The following is a 22738-nucleotide window of genomic DNA, read 5'->3' as shown; positions in this document are numbered from 1 at the left end:
TAGAAGCTGTGTGTGTTTGGACTGTAGCCTCCCTGGTGCTGAGATAGACGAGGCAGGCTGGTCCAAAGGCAGTGAGTTATCTCAATTGATTGTTCAGTCAGTGACAGACTGAACTCCTGATCTACTCATTCCCCACACTACTGCACTTGACTAGAGATAGGGTGAGACAAAACCCACCTACCCTGGAACTCCCCTAATGTGCCTTAAATTGGGCTTTCGAGCTCATTTGGGTGTCTCTCTATCTTGGTAATGGGGAGAGCCCATCACTCTGGACTTCTGCAGAATAAAGCACTCTTTGTGTTGACATACTATTTGAATCCAGGGAGTCATTCTTCAGAGAATCATGGACCCTTACCGTGCCAGCACCGTCTGTGGGGATGGGAGGCTTTGTGACATCCATCCAGGAACCTCAAGGGTCTTTATATATGTTTCTACAGAATTGTGAACAAGAGTGGGAAAACACAGCATCCCAAGCCTAGGCCTCAGTATCCTCCCCCTGTTATTGTTAAGAACTTGGCCTGGACTGGTGTGGGGGCACACATCATTAATCGCAGCAGTAAGGAGGCTGGGGGGGGGGTGAGGGGCAGACCTTCATGAATTTGAGGCCAGCTTGGTCTATAGAGTGAGTTCCAGGACAGCCAAGACTATGTAGAGAGACCTTGTCTAGAATGAATGAATGAATGAATGACTTGGCCCCTCCCTGCCTCCCATCCCTCCAGTGCTGGGAGCTGTGGAATCCAGCCAGAGTGGGGCGGGGGTGGGGGGGACTCCGTGTGACAGAAACCTGGCATCCCCCTTGTTGCCCGCCCCCGGACTGTCCTCACTCTGGGGCCCCTGACACGTTGGGGTCTGCCTGCCCTGGCACTCCAAACTTGCCAGGTTCATGCTGCCTTGGTTTCAGCGGGTGGTGGGCGAAGAGGTGGGCCAGGCATGCTTAATCTCCAATTTCTGGAAATAAATGTCACCAGGCCATCTTTTGTCAAGTAGAGGGAAGAAATTTAAAAAGAAAAGAAAAAAGCCCCTTGCCAAATAGTGTGTGAAGAAACAAGACCTTGTAGGTGCAGGGCAGCTGGGAAGCAGAGAACATTCCAGAGACCATGCTGGGACGGAACAAAGGGGCCTTTCTCTCAGGCATGTCTTGAGGAGTAGAGGTGTGATGGTTTGAAAAGTTAAGAAGAAAGAAAGGGAGAAGAGAGAGAGAGAGAGAGAGAGAGAGAGAGAGAGAGAGAGAGAAAGAAAGAAAAGAAAAGAGAGAGAGAAAGAAAGAAAAGAAAAGAGAGAGAGAAAGAAAGAAAGAAAGAAAGAAAGAAAGAAAGAAAGAAAGGAAGGAAGGAAGGAAGGAAGGAAGGAAGAAAGGAAGGAAGGAAGGAAGGAAGAAAAAAAGAGTCAAGAATTTTGCCAGAAGGAAAACAGTGAGGCTGTGAGGAAGAGGTTAAAAAACATAGGATTTTTAGGGCTTTTATTTGGGGGACTTTCTTTTTCTAGGACACCTGTACCACACTAGGATAAAAAAAAAAAAAGAGCTAGAATGTCAACAACCCGGGCAACAGGCCCAGCGCCATGGGGAGCGTACGGAGATGCCACGTGCTGAAGATGCTCTGGAATTTGTCCCCATCCGCCCTGCCATCCCATTAGCATTCTCTAGAGAGCCATAATTTCCCCTTCCCTGGACTCTCAGAATGTTCCGGAAGCTCTCATTTACAGCTGGAATCCACCTGCCAGCCGCTGAGCCTTTCAACAGCCCAGCTGCAGTCCTCAGACCTGCCACCTCCCAAATCAGCATGGTGACAATTCCAGAAACTTTCCTGTCCAAATGGGAGGAGAATTGGGTGTAAGGCCAATCTCTGCCCCTCACCCTCCCAGGACCCTCTGCTTCTTCACTCTTCTGACCCCAGGACCTTTGTGCATGTGGAGTAGCACCTCCCAATGCTGTAGGGACTGCGACTCAGTGGGTAAAGGACTCATCCAGCATGTATGGAGCCCCAAGTTCCACCCCCAGCTACAGAGCAAGCTGGAGGCCACAGTCTGGGTGGGCTCCGTGAGACCTGCCTCATGCGGGGAAATTATCCTCTCACTCCCTGCTCCTCCTCAGAGAAGCATCCTATGCTACAATCCTTGCATCATTTATCCTGGCTTATTCATCTATCTCACCAACTCCTTTGTCTCTGACATTGTTTCCTGATGGAATGGGAACTCAGTAAATTGAATGAATGAATGAGCATCCTATGTTTGATTCCCAAACCTCCCCACCTTGACAGACTCTACCCCCAAACCTGTGGAGCACGATCTAGATCCCCAAGTCTCCGAAGGGCAGTGTCTGAGTGGGCTTGGACAGACTCTGGGGTCTGGGCTCCCAGAGAGACCCCCCGCTGGACCCTGAGAGCTCTTAGCCCCTCGCTGGCCTTGGAGAGGCCTCAGGTGAGCTGGGTCTTCCAGGGTGACACGGGTGGGGCGACACTGGCTCTGGACAGAGTCCTGGGTGGCAGGCACAGGCTGGCTGGGGCTGCTGGGCCAACAAGAATGAATAAACAGCATCTTTCCGCGGCGGGCTGGGGGTGGGGGACGCTTTGAACCTCCAGCTTGACTGGGGATGTTTGCACAGGGCTGGCAGCCAGGGGGGTGTCATCAGGACTAAAATTAGCCTGTTTCCCGCTCAGCCCCTCCCTGCCGGCCAGGAGGGAGGCTGGAGCCTGGCGGGGCCCGTAAGTATGGTGGGCCAGACAGGAGGCATAAATCAGAACGGTTGATCCAGGGAGCCACCCGGGTGTCCACATGGTTATTGCTGGCCTATTATTTCCATTTGACAGACAGAAAAACTGAGGTATGGCGACACAAATGAGCTCACAGTCACAGGGCCCACAAAGTGGTAAAGCCCCAATTCGATCCAGGGTCCAGAGACTGCAGCATCGCCTTTGACAGCTCCCTGAAGGCTGAAAGAACCAGAGTAATGTGACTGGGAAGAGGCACAGGGCCCTCGCCTTACTTGGGAACTCGAACATTCAGGGCGCTAAGGGGTATTTTCTCTCTGCTAATGTGCTAAGGAACCCAGGGCCTCATTCAGGACTCCACCCTGACCACGCCCCCAGCCCCTCCCTGGGGGATTCTGGGTGGGACTTCACCTCTGATCACACCCCCAGGCCTCTCACGGAGGGATTCTAGGTAGGTGCTCCACCTCTGAACTTTACTCTAAGCAGCTTTGTTTTTTTCTGGGCGAATTCCCAAGAGGTGTGGGGCCAGGGTCCCCAAGTTTTCATCTCCGTGGCTCGGCTTAAGGTTGCCTGGAGAAGGATCTAGAGTTAGTCCTGTACCATTGACAGGTTGTCAGTCATCAGGGACATCTGCTTCAGTTTGCTTACGTTCCCAGTCACGCTGGGTCGCCAGGAGTCCCAACCTCCAGCAGACAGTTGGAACAAGCACAAGCCTGCCGTGCTGGGAGACTCCCTCTGTGATTTCTCACCTTCTGTGGTTCCTCCTGTAATTCAACTCAGGCAGCTGCAGCTCCCCAGAGCCATGCAGCCTTAGAACAAGGTTCGAGCTGGCTTTAGTGGCACATACCTGTCATCCTAACGGGAGGCTGAGTGAGGCAAGAAGAGGATTATGAGTCCCAGGCTGACCTGGGTTGCTTCGTGGTAAGAGCCTGTCTCAAAACAGAAAAACAGGCCTCAGGGGTGTCTAATGAGGGCCACTCAAAGAGGCCTCCTCTCGTCAGTCAGGTGACTACTGATGGTCTTTCCAGGTGTCAGGTGTCAGAGACCAGCTGCATGGGAGGGGACAGCAGGTCACTTCTCTCACCCTCCTCTGCCTTCCCCTGCCTGTCAGTCCCTGCTCCACACTGCTGGTGATTTATTCTTAGTGGGGGCAGGGTAGGGAGGCAGGATGGTGTGGGTCAGGACAGTGTGGGTAGGAGGGGGCTGGATAATAGGAGTCAGAAGAAATGAAGGCAGACCAGGAAGGGAGACCTCAGAGGACCAGCCCAGGACAGGAAGTGACCACACCCTGCTCCCCGCACTCACGCACATTCAGTTTCTTCTAATGTTGAGGGGAGAGACCAGAGATGACCTTTGGCTGTCCCCAGACCATGCAGATGGGGACCAGGTCCTGGACCTCTAGCTGCCAAAGGGGCGACTGTGGGGCCAAGTGAGGCTGCACATGTGACAGCCGGACATTTGGATCTTCACAACTGTGCTGGGACTTGGAGGAGACTCGGCTCAGGGAAAGGACTGAGCACCCAGCACCCTGGGTTCTCCTAGCCATCCCACTTTCCGTCCTTAAATCCATCTCCCATGCTGCTCCTTGCTTGTCTTCTCCCAGTAAACTCCTACACATGCTTCAATACCCCTTACTCCGTGGATGTCTGGATATAACAGGGATACAAGTGTTGTGGCACCAGTCAGATTCCTGGCTTTCTCTCCATTTGCTGTGTGACCTTAGAGATGTGGTTATCCTCTCTGAGCCTTGTCGTCATCGTTGTCTTCGTCTTCTTCTTCTTCTTTCTTCGATTTATTTATTTATAAGCACACTGTAGCTATCTTTAGACACGTATCAGATCTTGTTATGGATGGTTGTGAGCCACCGTGTGATTGCTGGGAATTGAACTCAGGACCTTCAGAAGATCAGTCAGTGCTCTTAACCACTGAGCCACCTCTCCAGCCTGAGTCTTGTCTTCTAAAATAGCAAAAATAATTACCATGCTTCCATCAAGAGGCTCAAATAACAACAGATAAATGAAGCTTCATGCACATTAAGTGGGCTGGGGGGGGGCTCACAATGGCACAAATGAGGACCCGGGGCCAAGGGTACTTACTCGGCTGCACTGAGGAGGGGCGATGGTGATCTCCCACAAAGCTAATGTGCTCTGACCACAGGATCCCACTGTCACATTCTTAGTATTTACCCAAAGAAGATAAAAACTTGTGTCCACGCTGAACCCACCTCTGTTTGTTGATTTTTTTTTTGTTTTGTTTTTTGAGTTTTTGGTTTGTTTGTTTGTTTNTCGAACTCAGAAACCCGCCTGCCTCTGCCTCCCGAGTGCTGGGATTAAAGGCGTGTGCCACCACGCCTGGATTGTTTGTTGAACTATTTATGTGATCTCTATGATTTGGAGACAGACAGGATATCCTTCAGGCAGGATATCCATCGGTAGCACATGCCTGGCATCTCTGCACCCAGGAGGTGGAGCCTTGAGGATGAGTTTTAGGCTACACAGTGAGACTATATTGCAAAGAGCAAGGACAACAACAAATATCTACATGCCCTCCCCAGTGAACGGAGCACTATGCAGTACGTCTAGAAAATGGAATAGTATGCAGCTTTAAAGAAGGGGCCAGTGGGCATGAAGACTAGAGAAGCCCTTTAAATGGACATGACTGAGTGGAAGGAGCCACTTTGAAAAGTTGGTGGTCCTTGAGCTACAGGGCAGAGGAGTGCAGCAGTGAAACATGGAGGGTTTTAGGGTAGAGCAGTGGACACTTTTGCACACTCAAGGCTCTGGGGTCAGCTCTTGATAGGACCTATCAGCGGCAACAAATGTCCCTGTTCCTACAAGTCTGGGACCTGTGTGAACAAAGGAACAAAAATGGTGATTTATGGGACTCTGTCCTTCAGGCTGTTTCACTGGAAACTGAAAACCGTTCACTGATTAGCACTTTACAGGTTGTGGGCACAAGGCAGGCTACCTGGGGAGTGGGCTTTAATGAGGGTTGGGGAGGCATACTCTTAAGAGGGCTAAAATATTATACTGCCATTAAAAAGAGCAGGCGGGACTCCAAATGCTCGGTACGATGGGATCCGAGCTGCAGTTAGAGAACAGATGAAGTCAGTAGAGCCCCGAGGAGAGAAATACAAAGTCCCGAGGCCTGTTGGCAGGAGAAAGGGGACACCAGGAGGGGTGGCCGAGATTTCTGCGGAACCTTCAGGCCAGCCCAAGTGTGTTTTCCTTATTGAAACACACACACCATAAAGTATATTTTAGACATAGAAAGACAGAAGTGATTTCCTTAATGAGTGGGCCTGCAAGTTTCAAGCTAGGCCCTGGCAGCTGCGGCCCGTTCCATGCAGGTGTGGGCGGGATGCTCAGCAGCCCCCCTTCCTCCCCACCCACGACCTGGCTCACACCTTCCCTGCTCAGGTTTAGGGCCCACGGGGCCTCTGGAGGTGAGGGAGGCAGCGACCACCCAGCACTTCTGGGAAGCCCCAGGGGCCTTGGCAGGCTGTGAGGGGCCTGCCTGTGTGCTGATGGGGGTGGGGAGGAGGGGTGTGCTTCCAGGAGGACCCAGGAATAGAAGGCAGGCCGTGTGTGCCTCGGTTTCCCTTGGGTTAGTCTGTCCTTGGGAGAGGGCTTTACTAAGATGACTTTTTTGCTGTTGTTTTTTCATTTGACTTTTTCAAAACAGGGTTCCTATAACCCAGGGTAGCCTGAAACTCTCTATGTGAAAAATGATTCTCCTGATTCCACCTGCACTACTGGGATAGCACATGTGTCCCACTCTCACGTGACTCAGGCGTGCTCTGTGAGTCTGCCTGAATGGCTCCCACCCCATCTTGCCTTGTCCTGTGGGAAATATACCTTAGCTTAGGCTTGACCCAAGATAGCTGGCTGTCCTGGCTAGGCGGCTCTTCCATAGGAGTCAGACTCCCACAGTGCATTTAAAATCACATTTATTTGTGTACTTTGTGCCACAGTCAGAGGACAACCCAGGGGAGCCTGTTCTGTTTCCGCTGTGTAGATTTTAGAGACTGAACCTGGGTTGCTAGTTCAGGCCTTGGTGGCCAGCAGCTAACTAGAGGCCTCACTCAGACAATAATTCCATGTGCTGGGATGGGACGAGGGGTATAACAGCCAAAACCTAGCCTAGTTCCACACAGGGACACACGGGACGAGATGACACGTGACAACATGGTGCAGCCGCTGGAGCAGAGAGGACTTGAGCCTTGGCCCTGAGGTAGGTGGAGGCCAGAGGTGGGACTCCTGTTAATTCCTGTGGTCACCAGCAGTGCCTGTGGGCCACCTGTGGCCAGGCCAGGGCTCTGGAAGCCTTGTGTGTAGGGGTGGGCTTCAGGAAAGGGGATGCTCAGCATCCCCAGATCTGTGATCGACCGAGGACATCCTGTCTGCTGATTGCCCTCCCTCTTAGGGTCTCTTCTAGGCCTTCAGGGGACAAGACTGGACCTGTGTTGTCATGATGGTCCTACTGCTCCATACAGAAGGCTGCTGGGACATTCCAGATGGGGGCCTCTGTGTGGAGGTGACGTCAGCCTTTCTCTGGCTAGTAAATGTTTATAGCCAATGTAGCCTGGGTTTGGGGCTCCCTCGAGTCTGGTGAGCAGTCACCCCATCCTGCCCCTTTCTGGAGGTCTGGATGCCGGCAGGGGGTTGGGGGTTGGGGGTGGGCTGGCAGGCCATTCTAGCCCTGGCAGCTGGCCCAGAAAGGGCTGGGTGGGCTATGTGCAGAGCCAGCAGCACCCTGAAAGGCAGGGGGCAGGGAGCAGGGAGCAGAATGGTATCAGCTTTGAATGCTCCTTGTCAGGCCCATGGAAGACAAAGCCATGGTGACCAGTGGGCAAGGCAGCACCATGCCAGGTCCTGGTGGAGTGCCTTCTGTCCCTCAGGGTGGATGGATAGTAAAGAAGATGGAGGCCTGACGTGAAGTTACAGGACTGCATTCCCGAGAAGGTACTCCAGTCCATCGAAACCTTTATGGGGACACAGTCAGATCCAAGTACACAGGGCCCAACTGGGAGGGACCTGTCGTGATGACCAGAGGGAAGTCGTTCTTCCCATTTCTGGGGCAGAACTGAGGCTTGGTGCTTGTGTTGAGGGACACAGCCAGGAGCCCAGGTTCAAAGTTGGAACCCATCTGAGCTACAGCACTCTGGGGCCTGGACTCCTGTGCCTTCTGTGCCTCTTGGGGTTTCCCATTCCTTTCTTGGGGAGCCCCAAGTCCAGCTCACACAGCCCTCATGGTAACCCCGAGCTGGCACGTGAGGCTACAAAGGATGGGATTCAGGGAGGCAGGGGATGCATACCACCAGGCTGGCCCTCTGATCAGGTCTAGGCTTCCAGGAGGGCAGACGATGCGGCCCTCTCCCAACAAGTGTCTGGGTCCAGCAGGGGCCTCAGGAGCTAGGTTTCTCAGGCAGGACCCAGACCTTGATTTATGGCCCCAGAGGCTGCTGGAGCCCACTGCTTCCTCCACAGTTGCCAGGAAGCTCGGCCAGTGCTGGGCTGGGCGTCGCTAGCATTCCAGGGCCACCTAAATCAAAGGCTGTCAGCTGCTGGGCAAGGATCCTACAAGGCAGGGACTGGGCCCTGTGTCACCTGGCCAGGCTGAAAGACTCCATCCCTGGCCTTGGGCTTGCGGAGGCCTGCAGGACAGGACAGCCCATACAGGGCTCTCTGCTCCATTGCCCAGAAATTTGGAGAAACTGGTATGTGGGGCCCAGGCATGTTTTCCAGAAGCTGTTGGCTTTGGGAATAGGCCCAGGAGGGGAAGCCCACAACCCGAGCGTGGGGGTGGCCAGGTTGCTACTCACTGGTGGCTGACCATGGGGCTCTGAGCTGCATCTGCAGAGCCAGGTCAGTGGCCTCTGGGCAGCCCACAGCAGGCTGGCGGGCAGGCACATGTGGGCTTCCAGGCCTGCCTGTGAACCCTGTGTGCCAAGTACAGGCCCAGGCCTCTGTCATCTTATCTGCCTTCTGTTATACCCCCTCCCCATTGGCCATCTCATGCAGCAAGCCTGCCTTTAGGACATTGCACACAGGAAAATACAGCGTTTATTTGCCACAGGGGTTTGGCTCACACCTTGGGGGTAGGGAACAACTCCCAGCCTTCCAGCTTGCCGATCTTGAACAGGGCGGCCGCAGTGCCCATGTAGACACAGCCCACGGCTGCGGTCCCATAGCTGTGAGCTGTGGAGAAGGACAGCATCAGGTATGGGGTGCTCCAGGTGTGATCCAAGAGCCTCCCAGGAAGATGGGGTCTGATAGAGCGAGGCTTCCTCAGGGGCCTCTCTAATAGCCCAGCAACAGAGTTAAGGGGATGGAGAAACTGAGGCCAAAGGCTATCCTGCATCAATCCCTTTAACTCAAGAGACATCGTGTGGGGAGGGTGGATGTGGTCAGCCCTGACTCCTGGCAGTGGGGGTACTCCCCTGCTAAAGCCTTTTCCCACAGCTGAACTGTAGCTGGCATGGCTTTCCTGTCCCCAGACCCCTAGGAATACAAAGAGGGAGACAGGCAGTTTGGGGCTAAGTCTGTCCGAGTTAGAGTCAGGCTGTGGGTCACACCCCAATAGTGAAGAGATGGGCAGGGATGCCTACTGCAGGGCACAGTCTCCCCTATCACGGAGCTGCCTGCTGTTGAGAAGGCAGCGACTGCCTTAGGCAGGGGACAGAGTGGGAGGGGCTGGAGTGATCAGTGGTTACATACTGTCCCCAGGGAATGGCCACTCACTGCGAGCTCCCAATGTCAGGCCTCCCGCACAGCCACCAATGAAGTAGTTCAGGGGGTCATCTGGCTTCTCTCGGACCTGTGCACTGACACAGGTGGTAAGGCCAAACATCGCTCCGATAGCAGCTGTAAGGGGCAATGGGGGTTGGAGGTGGGGAAACTGAGGCAGTGACTGTCCTGTGCAGATAATGCTGGGTGCCACCACCCTCTGCCCTTCTGAGCCCCCTAGTCAGTCTTGTAGTCAGTGTCCTAGGGCCCCACTCAGTGGTTCCAGTCGCCTCTGAATGGCCTGTGTCACTGTCAGCAGGACACTAGCTCACCTGCAGTGAATGTGTACCGGCCGACTCTGGCCACTGCTTCCAGGGTGGAATCTGCGGGGTTGAGTGTGACGCTGTAAGCGGAGCCAATTATGCCTGTAGGAGAGAGGGAGAGAGGGTGGAGGTTGTTGGGATGTCTTTCCAGAATACAGCAGAACTCAAATCCAGGGCCACGGCTGCTAGGCCAGAGCCCAATACCTAAGGCAGAGCCCTGCCCCAGTGGGTTGATGCTGGTCCACGACCCCTGACCCAGACCTCCAGCCATCAATATGCAGCTGCCACAGTGCCTCCTCCAGGCTCATCAAAGGCCATAGTTTCCAAGGGTCTGGGACCTCGGCCTAATCCAGTTTGGCAGCAATAGGGCTCAGGATGCCAATCCTTCCACGTGCCGGCAGCTCGGCCCAGACGTGTCCCTACATCTGGCTGGCTCCATTCCTCCCACGCCAACCCCACTGCCACCAGTCAGCTTTTCCATCTCCTCCACCCCCTGCCTCTCCAGAGTTTACACCATGGTTTACATAGCAAGCTGAGGCCAAGGTGGGTGCTAAGTCAGGAGCCCAGGCAGGCCTTGGTGGGCTACAGAGCAGGCATCACAATCAGGCCAGACCAGGCACAGGCAGCCCCACATCACTCCACTGTGCACAGCTCTCTGGGGAAGCTGACACAGGATCCTTGCTACAGGGGCGACAAGACCCACTACCGCCCCTCACCCTCCAGGCCGGATGAATTCTGCTGTTATTCCTTTCATCGGAGTTGAAGTGGCCCAGAAAAGTAGCCTAAGCTGGCCCAGCATAGCTGGTCATGGGGCAGTGGGTGTGGCCGCTCAACTCTTCTCCAGCCTCTGGAGATGTCACACACACCCTTCCTGGTGAGCTCTGGAGTTCTGATCTGAGCACCGAGCACTTACAGATCTTGAGTTTCAGTATCAACACAGACTGAAGACCCTAGCAGGGCCTCAAAGATGAAGCTGGGCACTGGGCTGGAGGCCTTGAAGACATTGTAGCTCCCCAGCCCAGCCATCCCTCTGCCTCAGCATCACTGTGGCTTCTATGTACATGCACAGAGTGTGAGAATGCTCACGCGGGAACCCAACCTCACTGTTGGAGGTTGCTGGGATGTCTTTCCCAGATGCAGCAGGACTTGAACCCAGGGGCACTGGGATTCTTGATTGGGACTGGTGAGGCCACAGGGACCCTGGGTGACTTTGGTGACCACACCTAACAAGCCAGATGTCATGGGACCCAGAGTGACTGACTGCCCTTCACCATCTAACTGCTCCCTTGAGATTCTCCCATGGCCCAGCCAAACCACAGCCAAGCCTCAGCACCACCTGTAGCATGGGACCCTCCAGAAGTACCACCTGCAGCATAGGACCCTCCAGGAGCACCTCCTGCAACATGGGACCCTCCAAGAGCACCACCTACAGCATGAAGCCCTCCAGGAGCACCCAGGAGCATGGGACCCTCCAAGAGCACCACCTACAGCATGGAGCCCTCCAGGACTCTCCAGGAGCACCAGCTGCAACACAGGACCCTCCAGGAGCACCAGCTGCAGCACAGGACTCTCCAGGAGCACCAGCTGCAGCATGGGACCTCCAGGAGCACCACCTGAAGCATGGGACCCTCCAGGAGCACCAGCTGTAGCATGGGACCCTCCAGGAGCAATAGCTGCAGCACAGGACCCTCCAGGAGCACCAGCTGCAGCATGGGACCTCCAGGTGCAGCTGCGCCCAGGAGCTATCCATTCCTAACTGCTGTGCCGGCAGGACAGGAATTCATTCATTCATTCATTCATTCATTCACTGTGTTGCACAAGCCACGTTCATTTATTCATCCATCCTTCCACTGAGGCCCCAAAGACCTCCCTCATTCAATTGTGAGTTCCACCATGCCTCCAAGTTGCTAGATCCTGCTGGGAAGGCAGGGTCACTGCCTTTCTGCAATATCCCCCTTAGGGGAGCCAAGCAGGGAGCTTGGGAACAAAGGAGTTAGGATATAGGGAAGAATTTTCAAAGCTGACATAACTGTCCACTTCCTCCCTCAGTAGCTCTGACATGGCACCTCTAGCAAGGGCCTGCCTATTCTCCATGTCTACCTAAGACAGACTCCAGCCCGACACCAAGAGTGCACACAGTCATCCTCTGGATCAACACCCATGCTCTCTCCATGGCCTCCCTCACAGAGATCTGCCTGCCTTGCCTCCCAAGTGCTGGGCTCAAAGGCATGCACCACCATGACCAGGCTTGTTCTGTCCGTTTTAAAATCCCCCAATCACCTGACCCTACAACACCTGCTTTGTGGGAGCAAAGCCTTGGGTAAACTCATGAATGTGAGGCCTGTGGACATACCGGAAATGTATGACTGAATGAGGCTTTGAGGGATAGCATAAGTAAGTGAGTGAGTGAATGAACCAGGCATGAGGGGCACCTTAAGAGTCTCAAATGCCAAAGGTAACCCCATGACAACCTCAAAAGGACATCTGACCTTCCAAACAAGTGTGCCCTATTTGGAATCTTCCAGAATTAGGTCCTCATGGTGGTGCATACTTTTAATCTGGGAGTTCAGGAGGCAGAGGCGGGACACTTTCTTTGAATCCCAAGCCAGCCTGGGTTACATAGGGAGACCATGTCCAAAATAATAGTAAATCATGCTGCAGAGATGGCTCTCGCTCAGCCCTTCCATTACCTGGGTTCAACTCTCAGCCCCGACACGGGCACCTCACAACTGTCTGCAGCTCCAATTCCAGAGAATCGGACACACAAGACATACAGGTAACACACCAATGAGCGCAACACAAAACTAAATCATTTTGAATCATTTAAAAATAATAGCAAATTAATATGCTCCGTGGTGGCGGAAAATAGAAACAAAACAAAACAAAAATAACAAAAACATCTTCCAGAGGCTAGACTGGGGTGTAGCCCTGTCATCCCAGCACTTGGGCAGCTGAGGCAGGAGGATCATGCAGGCCAGACTGGAGACAGGAGAATCAAGACCTCAAGGCCATTCTCCGCTACACAGAGGGTTTGCAGTCTAGCCTAGGCAACCCTAGAACTTGTCTTCAAAAACTCCGATGACCCGATCACCCCTTAACCCTAAAAACTCCTGAGGACGCTGAAATGACCTTCACATTTTCTCCAGCTTTTGCTCCCTGATATTGACCTACGACCTCTGAAGCCCCATAGGCACTGACGAGTCTACGCCCCTCAAAAGTCTCAACTTCCTCCGCCTTTACAGCCATGGGCCCCGGCGCCCCCGGGACCTCCGCGCGCCCTCTGACCTTTGCTTCCTGACCTCCGCCCTCCGCCCGCCCACCGGCCCGCGCTCACCGCAAATGCCGCCTAAGGCCGTGGTGATGTAGGTCTTGCGATGACACTGGGTGCCGTCGGGGACCTCATGATAGGATTCAAAGAACCGCTTCACCATCGCCATACCTAGCTGGGCTCGCTCGGCCGACCCTAAAGCGTCTGGGCGAGCTCAAGGGTAGCGGGCTAGGCCAGCTCTCGCGAGGTTTCCAGCGCGCAACTTTATTGAACACCTTGGACGCGGACAAGGCGTGCGCGCATGCGCGCGGGGCAGGTTTGTACCGAGTTCTTATTAATCCCGTAGCAAGATCTGTGTCGTGCTCGGTCCACAAGTGAATCTGGACAGAGACGTCCGTGACGTCAGGAAAGGTAAACTGCGGCCATGAAGAAAAACGCCTCCAGCCCTAGAGAAGACGAGGTTCCTAGTACGGAGAATGTTGATAGTCCATCCAAGGAAGGGATTGACAGGTCGCAGGACAGCCATTACACTGTCAGGCAGGTCAGCGATCGAAACTGACAGAAGGTAGGACAATCGCAGGGCAGATATTACAGCGCGAGGCTAGTGATACCTTAGTTAGCCGGAACTGCACTGATGCGGCGGGACACAGCGCAAAAGCGGCTGGCTCATCAGGGTTCCGGACTGTGTAGGGGTGTGGTTTCGTGCCCATCTCAATCAGGACCGCGTGTAACTATTTGGGGGCGTGGCCAGACTGGGGGCAAGGGAACCAATCGTGAGGATATAGCGTGAGGATTATAATTGACGGAGACCAGGCCCACTCTGCTTTGGTTTTAAGTCCTTGCTGCACTCGGAGGAACAGACTCAGGAGCTGGTCCTGAAAGGGACGGGAGCATTGGCTACGGGGCGTGGCCGCACTTAGTCCTGCCCCTGGTAGAAATGTGGCCAATAGTGAGAGCCCAAGAGGAAGCACACGCCTTCCTCCGGGGGGCGTGTCTCTCTTGTCGTTACTTCGAAGTAGGGCGGGGCCTCTTGAGAAGGTTTAAATTAATGCAGCGGCAGCCTGGCAGCTGCAAGGAGGGGGGGGGGGGGCGGGGGAGTCGGGCCCAGGGGCGGGGCTTCTTGCGTTGTGGGCGTGGCCCGGCAGGGTGGGGTGGAGCCTGCACGGCAGCCCGGGGCCATGTCTGCGCCGCCACCTCTGCAGATCCGGGAGGCGAACGCGCACCTGGCGGCGGTGCACCGACGCGCAGCGGAGCTGGAGAGGCGGCTGCTGGCGGCGGAGCGCACGATTGGTGCGCAGGCCGAGCGCCTGGCCTGCCACGACCAGCACCTGCGCGCCGCCCTGGACGAGCTGGGTCGCGCCAAGGACCGGTGAGGCCCTGGAGGAGGCCCGGCGGACATCCCAAAGGAGGCGGGTGGAAAGGGCTGGGAACCGAGAGCAAAAATTTCCGGAGCACTAAATGCCCGGCATCACAGCACTAGGGGGGGTTGAGACTGGAGGATCAGGAGTTCGGGCCATCCTCGACTACATGGGACTTTAGAGTATAGCCTGGGTTACATGAGAGCATTTCAAACTGTTAAAATGAAGCCAGCTGTCCCACCCACAAGGCCGAGTCCGCCGTAGGTGTAAGAGTATTGTAGTCTGATGATCGAAGGAAGCTGCTGGGTAGGGGGCCACAACGGTAGACAAAGGCACAGAACACCCCTATATAGAAGTCAGATCTGTGACAACCATTTGTGACCACGCGGAAGTCCTACCGAAGGACACACAAAACTGGCGCTGTTTTGTTTTTTGAGAGAAGGCTGGCCTTGAAGGCACTATGTAGCTTTCAACCCCTGATCCTTCTGCCTTCATCTCTGGAGTGCTGAGATGGCAGAGCGCCAGGCCTGCTGTGGGGCTGAGGGTGCTTTACCAATGACATCAATGGCTCTGTGTATAAAGACACTCACTTGCCACTAAGAATGACAAAGAATTTGATCCCATGGGGCAGAAGGAGCGAACCAACTCTTGAAAGTTGTACCTTGACTTCCACATGTTTGTTGTCACATGTGTGCGTCTATGCACATAAACAAGCACACAAAGAAGTAGTGCAGGAGGAGACACCGGGAGTCTCAGAGGATTCTGGAGCAGGTAGATGCCCCACCCCCACCCCCTGTAGGTAACTACCTTATTTGGTCCTCTTACCAGGGAGATATCTGCCCTCCAAGAGCAGCTGCTGAGCTCTGAGGCCACAGTTCGCAGCCTGCAGGCCGCAGTGGACCAGAGGGACCAGATGATCCAGCAGCTACAGCCTCGGGCTGACCTGCTGCAGGACATCACTCGCCACCGACCACCCCTGGCCGCACTGCTGGCCACCCTGGAGGAGGCAGAGGAACTGGGCTCCTTGCCGGCCAGCCACAGCCATAGGGCCCAGCTACTTCCTGATGGGCCTGGCCCACCCCTGGGCAACAACATGGGAAAGGAGGAGGGCCAAGATGACCAGGACGACCAGCAGCCTGCTGTGTTTGGGACCACGGTGTGAGCTGTCCTGACAGATCTCAGAATCTGTGGTCACGGCCCCATGGAGATTCCACTCTTAGAGTCCTGGACATCACCTAGAGGGGTCTTGAGACATTACCCAGATCCCATCTAAACATCAAAACAAGTGAAAACTCAAGATCTCATTTAAAACAACCCCCCCACCCCCCACCACCCCCAGTGCTGGAGTATCTGCTACATTCCACTGGTTTTAAATAGTTTCAAAAACAAATGAAGGCAAGGGTGGTAACTCAGTGGGAGGAGCATTCTCCACCAGGCATGCACAAAGCCCAAAGCCAGGTAGGCACCCCAGTATCAGTGAGATGCTGGGGACTGACCCTGAAACCGAGGTGTTTCCTGTTTGAGACAAGGTCCCAGGTAGCCAGGCTTGCTGTCTCAGGAGTGTGGCGTGGATCCCTGCTAGGCTGACAGGCTCCCACTACAGGCCCTACCTGTGGGGAGTTTGTCTTTTTGCTTGAGATGGGGTCTCTCTCTATAACCCAGGCTTCCCTTGAATCCTCCTTCCAAGTACTTCGAATCTAGATTTGAGCCACCGTGCCCTGCTGATGGGAACCCTCCCTACCTTTCTCACTCACTCTTGTGCCTCCTGAACCACCCTTAATGCCAAGACAAATCATTACTTAATCTTGGATCTCTCTCCCATAGCTCTACCCTTCCTTCTAGGAAGAACAAGTGGGTTGAGACACCACCACCCAGAGTGCCTCAATGTCTTTCCCTGATTCCACACTCAGTTCCTTGACACTCAGGTCTCGCTCAAATGCCCCCTTCTGGAGGGGCCTTCCAACCAGCATCTCTGAAGTCATTCCTGCCAGCTGGTCACTGACTGCCCTGTACTGTGATTGTTTGGTCTAGTTTTTCTGAAGCTTAGTCTTATGTAGCCCAGGCTGGCCTCAAAATTTTTTATGTAGCTCAGGCTGGATTTGAACTTTTGATCCTCCTGCTTCAGCATCTCCATTGTTGTATGACAGGCTTTGTGCAAACACCCACAGCCCCATGCTGGGACCACCTTTTCAGTGGGAAGGCAGTGGCTATGAAGCAGGGAGTTTTGTCTTCTGTCTCCATCAGTGCCTAGCACAGCCCAGGAGGCCCTGCCTTAGCCAGGAGCTTTCTGGATACCTGATGAGCCCTTTCCTGGTTTCCAGGGACAATGGTGTTTTTGTAGCAAGTCTCCTTTTTGATACCCTAAGAGAATCTATTTTTTCAATCCTGGTTTCTGTGCTGCCTAGAGCCTACGATGGGGAGGGTGCATTTGTTAGAGCAGTGAGAGGAAGGGGCCCCACAAGCCCTTGCATCCAGAGGTGGTATCTGTTGAATTCCATGACCCGTGCGCTCAGGGAAATTGTCCTTGAGCAGCCACCAAGATAAAAGGTAGGGGCTGTTCGAAACAGAAGGGCCTCCAGCCATCCAGTCTGCCCAGAGTCTGACAGGGACCCTCAGTGTGGGAGACAGAGGCCCATTTTTCTCTTGGGGATGGAGGAGAGAAGGGAGCTATCTGTATAGAAGGCAGGCTAGGGCCTGTCTGCACCAGAATAAATTGGCTATTTCTCAACCTGGACTCTACCTTTTTTCCTGTTGTAGGTAGCACGCTGCTAGGCCTTATACACACTTGACAGTGGAGGGGGCTGGGGCTAGCCAGCTGTCCTGCAGCTTCCATGTCCAAGTTATTCCCAGAGACAAATTGAAACTCAGCCCGAAGAAGTGAAGGAAAACTTCTACTCTGCACAACTGAGGCCACTTGCAATTCAGGGGACAAGAGGAATATCGAAACTCATATTACCCAGGCTTTCTAGCCCTCACTAGGGTCACGCCCTGACCACACCCCCAACCCCTCACTGGGGTATGTATCTTAGGTGGGGTCTGTAATGCTAAGCTATCCCTAGCCTTGCATCTTACTGTTAAGACTTGGAATAGCTTGGGCTGTATCCTAGAGGTTGGACTAGCTTGCCAAGGGCTGAGACCGTGAAAGGATTCACTGCAGCAACTGTAAGAGATAATTATGTTTTACATTACTCTATAGAAAAGCAATAGGGCCTTGGGTGTGGCTTAGCCACATCTGCCTGGCATGCCAAGGCTCTGGGTTCCATTGCCAGCACCAAAATCTGAAAACAATGAGAATTTTCTGCTACTCGCCAGCCAATGTTTGGAGCCTAGCAGGCCATCATCTATTTGGGTAGCAAAGTGTCACTTCAGCTTCTCATTAACTGAATCATGATGCTGGTTGGCTTGCAACCCCATAATTTTTAACATTGAGACAGTTTCACATAGCCTGAAACTCATCCTTCCTCCTGAGTGCTAGGATTATAGCCATATGCCACCAGGTCCCCAGTTTTCAGTTTTTAAAGACAAGGTTTCCGTTGGTAGCCCAACTTGGCTTTAGACTTTCAGATTTGTCCCCATCTCAAGTGCCACCATGTCCAACTAGCCCTAGACTGGCTTTGGCTAGGCTGTTCTGTGTAGTGCAGAGTGGAACAGTGTAGGCTGAGTGGCACAAGAAACAAGGCCCTTTCTCCAGCCAAACTTGGAAGTACTGTGGCCAGGGGTGTGCACAGTGGGTCTGGGAGTCACTTCACCCAGCCTCCTTAGCTGGCCAATGTGCTTGACATGGGGTCACAGCAAGGGCCCTCCCAGTCCCCAGAATCATACTGCCTAGCAACAGCTGTGCCAGGTAAAACACACAAACCTACCTGGAGCTCCAGGGCAGGATGCAGGGACACAGACAGGCTAGGTAAGTGGTACAGGGAGCTCTGTTTGGGCTGTACAGTATCACTGAGGTCTGCGCCAGGCTGGCTGAGTACAGAAACTCATTGGGAGTTCTGTCCCACCACAGCTGTTCACCTGTACCCATAATGGACACTGTGAACACCATCATGGAGGGGCCTCAGGCATCCTGGGACTGGCCAGGTGAGCCTTCACCCACAGCAACCCCAGCAGATTCTGGCCTGGGTAGTCCCTATCCATCTAACCCCACCTTGATTCTCAGGTTTTTCTGTCACCTGGACAAGGATGGCAGCTGGCCCCTGGATGAAGGGGAGCTGAGGTAGGGCCTGGCAGAGCTGGGGCTGGAAGTGGACAAGGCAGAGGCATTATGCAGGCGCTGGCACTGGGACTGGGTGATGGCAGTGGGACCCTGGACCTGGAGGAGTTCCTATGGGTGCTACAGGTGAGGCTGGCCTGTACTGACGGGCTGGTGATGGGTGCTGACCCCTGCACTCCACAGTCACTGTCCCCCTCCCATAGGCCCCCATGTCCCAGACTCTGGATGCTGTCACTACAGCTGCTTTTGCCAAGGTGGACCAAACTGGGGATGGTGTGGTGACTGTAGATGACCTGAGAGGGGTGTGCAGTGGGGAGTGGATGGAGGATGCTGCCTCCCCCCAAGGCAGTGTCATTGGTCTAGGTCCCCTCACAGCCAGCACATCCACAGGTCACACTAGCTGAGTTCCAAGACTATTACAGCAGACAGCACCTGGCACCTCTGACATAGCTACTCTGACCTGCCTAATAGCTGCACTTAGCCTAGTCCCTTGATCCACCTGCCACCCTGTGCCACCACTGTCCTAGGGGGCCCCAGCTAGACACAGGGAGGGGGGGATGTGTGAGAATGGAGGCTGAAGAACTGGCTGGACCAGGTCTCCTGCAGGGCCACCCACAAGCCTAGCAATGGCTGGATTGATTACTGACCCCGTCAGGGGCCCCATGGCCAAATCCAGCCTGATTGGCTACCAGGTGCAAGAGTCTGGGGCTTTAGTTAAAAGTTTTAATGCAGTTCTCAAATACATTTCAATCTTACATAAATGTTCCAAAACACATGGGTGACGTCTGGATTCACTTGTCACTGGCTGGCTAAGGCTGGAAGCAGTGTGACCCATCTGCTAAGGCAGCCTCTGGTGTCCTTGCTGGCTCCCTGGAAGTGGCCTGGCCAGAGATGGAACCACACAGTCCACAGGTAAGGGCTTCATCTTCTGCCCGGGGACAGGCCCTGTACAGGTTCCCTTTGCCTCTCAGGGGCCCTAGGTGGTCAGTCACCTCAGGGCTGGGTACCTGCTAAGGGAGACCCAGGTGGTTCAGGCAGGCAGGCAAGAAGGCAGGAGCTCTCTTGGTCTCATCACCTTTGTCCAGAGAGGTGTTCTCAGGCCCAAACCTAGTGAACCCCTGTGGGGGCCGGGCACCACCCATAGGAGCATCAAGTCAGCTCAGCCCACGTGTAGCTTCATCTGTGACCTCAAGAGCCAAGCCACCAGAAATGAAGGAGAGGCACCTGCCATGTGGACCTGGCAGAGTGGAAAGCTGAGCAGGTAGCAAGTTACTCAACAAAATGCTGAGCCCGGAGTTCTCATTGTCGCTGCCCAGGGAGGGACGGTCACCACAAAGCTGTGACAAGTGTCAATGTGCCATTTCGATCGGAGGAGGGCGGGGGAACGTTCTTTCTACTCATCAATATGATGAGGTCTGAGTCCCAAGCCGCATCCTGGCGTCCCCGTCTGCTGCAGAGGGGACACTCGGATCCAGCCTGTGGCCACCCCGGCAATAGACACCACCATGATGCGGCCTGCAGGGAGGGACGGGCAGCAGACAGACAACAAAGCAGCAGCCTGGTGCAGTGGCTCCGCCGCTATGTGCTCCCAGGAGCCTGGCCATCTCCTTCATCACCTGTGCCTGTGGAGAGAGCAGGTCTCTCAGTCCCAGCACACAATCACCAGCTGGGGTCCCTCCCACTGGTCCCATGGTGCTCACCAGCCCCCGTGACACTGGAGGGAGCCAGAACAGCATCCTCATCACTGTCTTCCTCCTCGGTGGCCCGGGTGGCTCCTGGCTCAGGTGGGGGCGCCTTGGCCTCCTGTTCCTGTTCAGCCCGGCTACGCAGAGCCAGGATGCGGTGGTGCAGTGCAGCATACAGTTGGCCTGTGTCTTTGGAGCTGGCCTGGGGAGGCAGGGTGTGAAGTGGCAGTGTGTGGCTAGCGGCCACACTGGGCAGTGTTCACACATGTAGGCCCTAGCCTGTGACTAGGCCACACTGGCCTGGTCAGCTGACTTCTATAACAAGAGACTACCAACAAGGTGCCCTTTGGAGAATAAGGCAGGACAATGAGGTCTGGGATCTGTCATTCCCCCCCACCCTCCACACTCCCTCCCCACCCTTGATGTCTAACCGAGGGGACAGCAGGTGTGTGCACAGCCATCAGGAACTACCCAGGGGAGGTTTGTGTCCGGGCCTGCCCACTGGTAACATCAGCGGTCTTCAGCACCGAGCCAGTGTGCCACCCCCACCTTCCCTCAAGCTTACCGAGATCAGGAAAACCTTGACACCCTGGTCCTCAGCGTCGGTTGCTGTGATGCGGATGCTCTTTTCACTGGCCTTATCCATCTGCATCTGTGCCCACAGCTTCGTGTTCAGGATGAGCCGCAGGCTGCCCTGGGTCCGCATCACTGCAGCAAGGGAGCTGCTTAGCAACACCTGCCCCAACCTGCAGCCCACGTCTGCAAGGGGCAGGGGAGACATGCCCTTGGGGAAGGGGCTAGCCTGCAACAGGGCAGGTAGGGTACACTGAGATGGAGACTGCTCCATCTCACCTGAGAACCGAGCCTGGGCCTAGCACATGTACGGGGCAAGTCCTAACATGCCCCTGGCTTGCCACCTGCTATGGGTCCACAGGGAAGAGGTCACACACAGTAACTGCTCAGCAGGTACTGTTGACATTGACTTTAACCTTTCTTTTTTTTACTTTTCTTTCCTGATGTGAGAGGGTCTCAGTAGCCTGGACTGACCTCAAACTCTTTTCAGTCCTCCTGCCTAAGCTTCCCAATTTCTGGCCTTAACTTTTAAGGGGAATGTAACCAAATGTTAGGACACGACAGGCTCAGAGTGGACCAGGCCAGCCTGGGCTAGAGAGAGACCATTTTCACATCAAGTCCCCCAAACAGGAGGGACAACTCTAAAACCTAGGCTGACTTTTCCTGCCCTCACCTTCCTTCCAAGCTATACTTTTTAGAAGTCTATTTAAGATACTTGAGCAGGAACCCAGTGTGGGGGCAGCAGGCCCAGGCCAGCAGCAGGTGTGGGGCTCACTGCTGCCTTTGCTCACAGTCATTTCCCTGCTCCAGCTGTGGAGCCTACACTTCTTTCTGGCTTTGCAGCGACTTAAGCCCACCTCCGAGAGGGTCTGTCCTTCCCCAGAGCTCACCTAGCCGGGACTGTAATGTGCCATCGTCGGTTGATGCCATGTCATTGAGCCTGAGAAGTCCCCGGCCACGTTCCACCCATGACTGTGAGGTCTTATCGAACACAAACAGCTTACACTGGATCTGTAACACACGGGATCAATGACCAGGCTGGGGGTACCCACACCCTCTGCACCAGAAGCATGGGCCCCACTTCAAGCTCAGAGTTAGCAGTGAGGCTGGGGTGTCTGACAGTCCACAGACTAAGGCCAGGACACTGAGGACAGTGGGCCGCTTTGTCACTCTCTGTTCAATCATCTGTTGTATGGCTTTAGTTTCTATGGTGCTGGGAACAGAAGCCAGGGCTCCTACACACGAGGCTCTGGCCTGGAGCCATGCACCCTGCTGCCCAAGGATGTAAACAAGGGTGACTTTGGAAATACAAATCCAAGCACAGAGAGATGCCACCAAGTTCTCACAGCAAAGGAGCACTGGATGCCGTGAAGAAATACTCAGCTGTAGGGAACATACGGGGGAAGTCCCTCCTTCTGCCCACCCAGAAAACAAGCACGTGTCACACTGCCTGGAAGAGTCTCAAAGTGGAAAGAGGCCAAGTATCAGCTCTCTGACAGCAAGCGTTCCCTTCAGAGCATTCCTCAGCTAGGAACACAAACAATGCTCACACAAGTCTAAGCACAGACTTAAGGACACTATGCTCAGGGATAACGCCAGACACAAACTTCATGGAATACTAGAAGAAATTTCCATCACAGAGAAAGTGGATATGGTGAAGCCTTGAAGGTGCTATGGTGCTAGTTCATTATGGGCAAGCCTTATTCAGGAGTAAGTTGTCACAGTGCTTGTGGAACACATTTTTGTTTGTTTTCCTCTAGACAAAAAAGTTCCTGATTGGCCTGGAAATCTGTAGACCAGGCTGGTCTCAAGTTCAGAGAGATCTGTATACCTTTGTCTCCCGGTGCTGAAGTTAAAGGTGTGCACTAACACACCTAGCTTC

General features: G+C 54.3%; 4 protein-coding genes across 8 annotated transcripts in view; 2 read left to right on the top strand and 2 right to left on the bottom strand.

Moving 5' to 3' along the window:
* Positions 1-8741: 8741 nt before the first annotated feature.
* On the bottom strand, positions 8742-13282 carry Ndufa11 (NADH:ubiquinone oxidoreductase subunit A11). The gene is made up of 4 exons (XM_021149570.2): positions 13094-13282; positions 9769-9861; positions 9452-9574; positions 8742-8908 (listed from the first exon to the last, which is right to left on the bottom strand). The coding sequence occupies exons 1-4, from the start codon at positions 13194-13196 to the stop codon at positions 8796-8798; spliced, it is 432 nt and encodes a 143-aa protein (XP_021005229.1). The 5' UTR covers positions 13197-13282; the 3' UTR covers positions 8742-8795.
* A 55-nt stretch (positions 13283-13337) lies between these two features.
* On the top strand, positions 13338-17113 carry Vmac (vimentin type intermediate filament associated coiled-coil protein). Of its 2 annotated transcripts, none has more exons than XM_021149568.2 (2): positions 13338-13438; positions 15214-17113. In XM_021149568.2, exon 2 carries the CDS (start codon positions 15299-15301, stop codon positions 15545-15547), a length of 249 nt encoding a protein of 82 aa, XP_021005227.1. In that variant the 5' UTR covers positions 13338-13438; positions 15214-15298; the 3' UTR covers positions 15548-17113. The 2 variants fall into 2 exon arrangements, with proteins under 2 accessions (XP_021005227.1, XP_021005226.1); XM_021149567.1 differs by lacking the exon at positions 13338-13438 and adding an exon at positions 14055-14396.
* On the top strand, positions 15823-19022 carry Caps (calcyphosine). The gene is given in 5 exon segments (XM_021185798.2): positions 15823-15843; positions 18392-18465; positions 18545-18671; positions 18674-18724; positions 18802-19022. Coding segments are annotated over 5 exon segments (474 nt in total). The 3' UTR covers positions 19003-19022.
* Positions 19023-19307: 285 nt separating this feature from the next.
* Ranbp3 (RAN binding protein 3) overlaps positions 19308-22738 on the bottom strand; it is a 38738-nt gene continuing 35307 nt past the window's right edge. For all 4 annotated transcript variants that reach the window (XM_021149034.1, XM_021149036.1, XM_021149033.2 and 1 more), the window contains 4 exons: positions 21747-21867; positions 20849-20991; positions 20299-20485; positions 19308-20220 (listed from right to left, as the gene is read on the bottom strand). In XM_021149034.1, coding sequence (XP_021004693.1) covers positions 20177-20220; positions 20299-20485; positions 20849-20991; positions 21747-21867 — 495 coding nt within the window. In that variant the 3' untranslated portion in view covers positions 19308-20176. The remainder of the gene's footprint in view (positions 20221-20298; positions 20486-20848; positions 20992-21746; positions 21868-22738) is intronic.

This window comes from Mus caroli, chromosome 17, assembly GCF_900094665.2.
Source record: "Mus caroli chromosome 17, CAROLI_EIJ_v1.1, whole genome shotgun sequence".
In the NCBI taxonomy this organism is placed as follows: Eukaryota; Metazoa; Chordata; class Mammalia; order Rodentia; family Muridae; genus Mus; species Mus caroli.
The sequence above is the reverse complement of the archived record's forward strand: the minus strand, read 5'-3'. Positions and strand labels throughout refer to the sequence as shown.

What these genes read in the sequence shown, in the direction of transcription:
- Ndufa11 (XM_021149570.2), bottom strand. Translation starts at nt 13,196, where the DNA reads ATGGCGATGGTGAAGCGGTTCTTTGAATCCTATCATGAGGTCCCCGAC. An exon ending in GGCCTTAGGCGGCATTTGCG is followed by an intron (nt 9,862 to 13,093) that starts GTGAGCGCGGGC and finishes TCTCTCCTACAG; the next exon opens with GCATAATTGGCTCCGCTTAC. An exon ending in CCTGACATTGGGAGCTCGCA is followed by an intron (nt 8,909 to 9,451) that starts GTGAGTGGCCAT and finishes CCTTCTCCACAG; the next exon opens with CTCACAGCTATGGGACCGCA.
- Vmac (XM_021149567.1), top strand. Translation starts at nt 14,206, where the DNA reads ATGTCTGCGCCGCCACCTCTGCAGATCCGGGAGGCGAACGCGCACCTG. An exon ending in CTGGGTCGCGCCAAGGACCG is followed by an intron (nt 14,397 to 15,213) that starts GTGAGGCCCTGG and finishes TCCTCTTACCAG; the next exon opens with GGAGATATCTGCCCTCCAAG.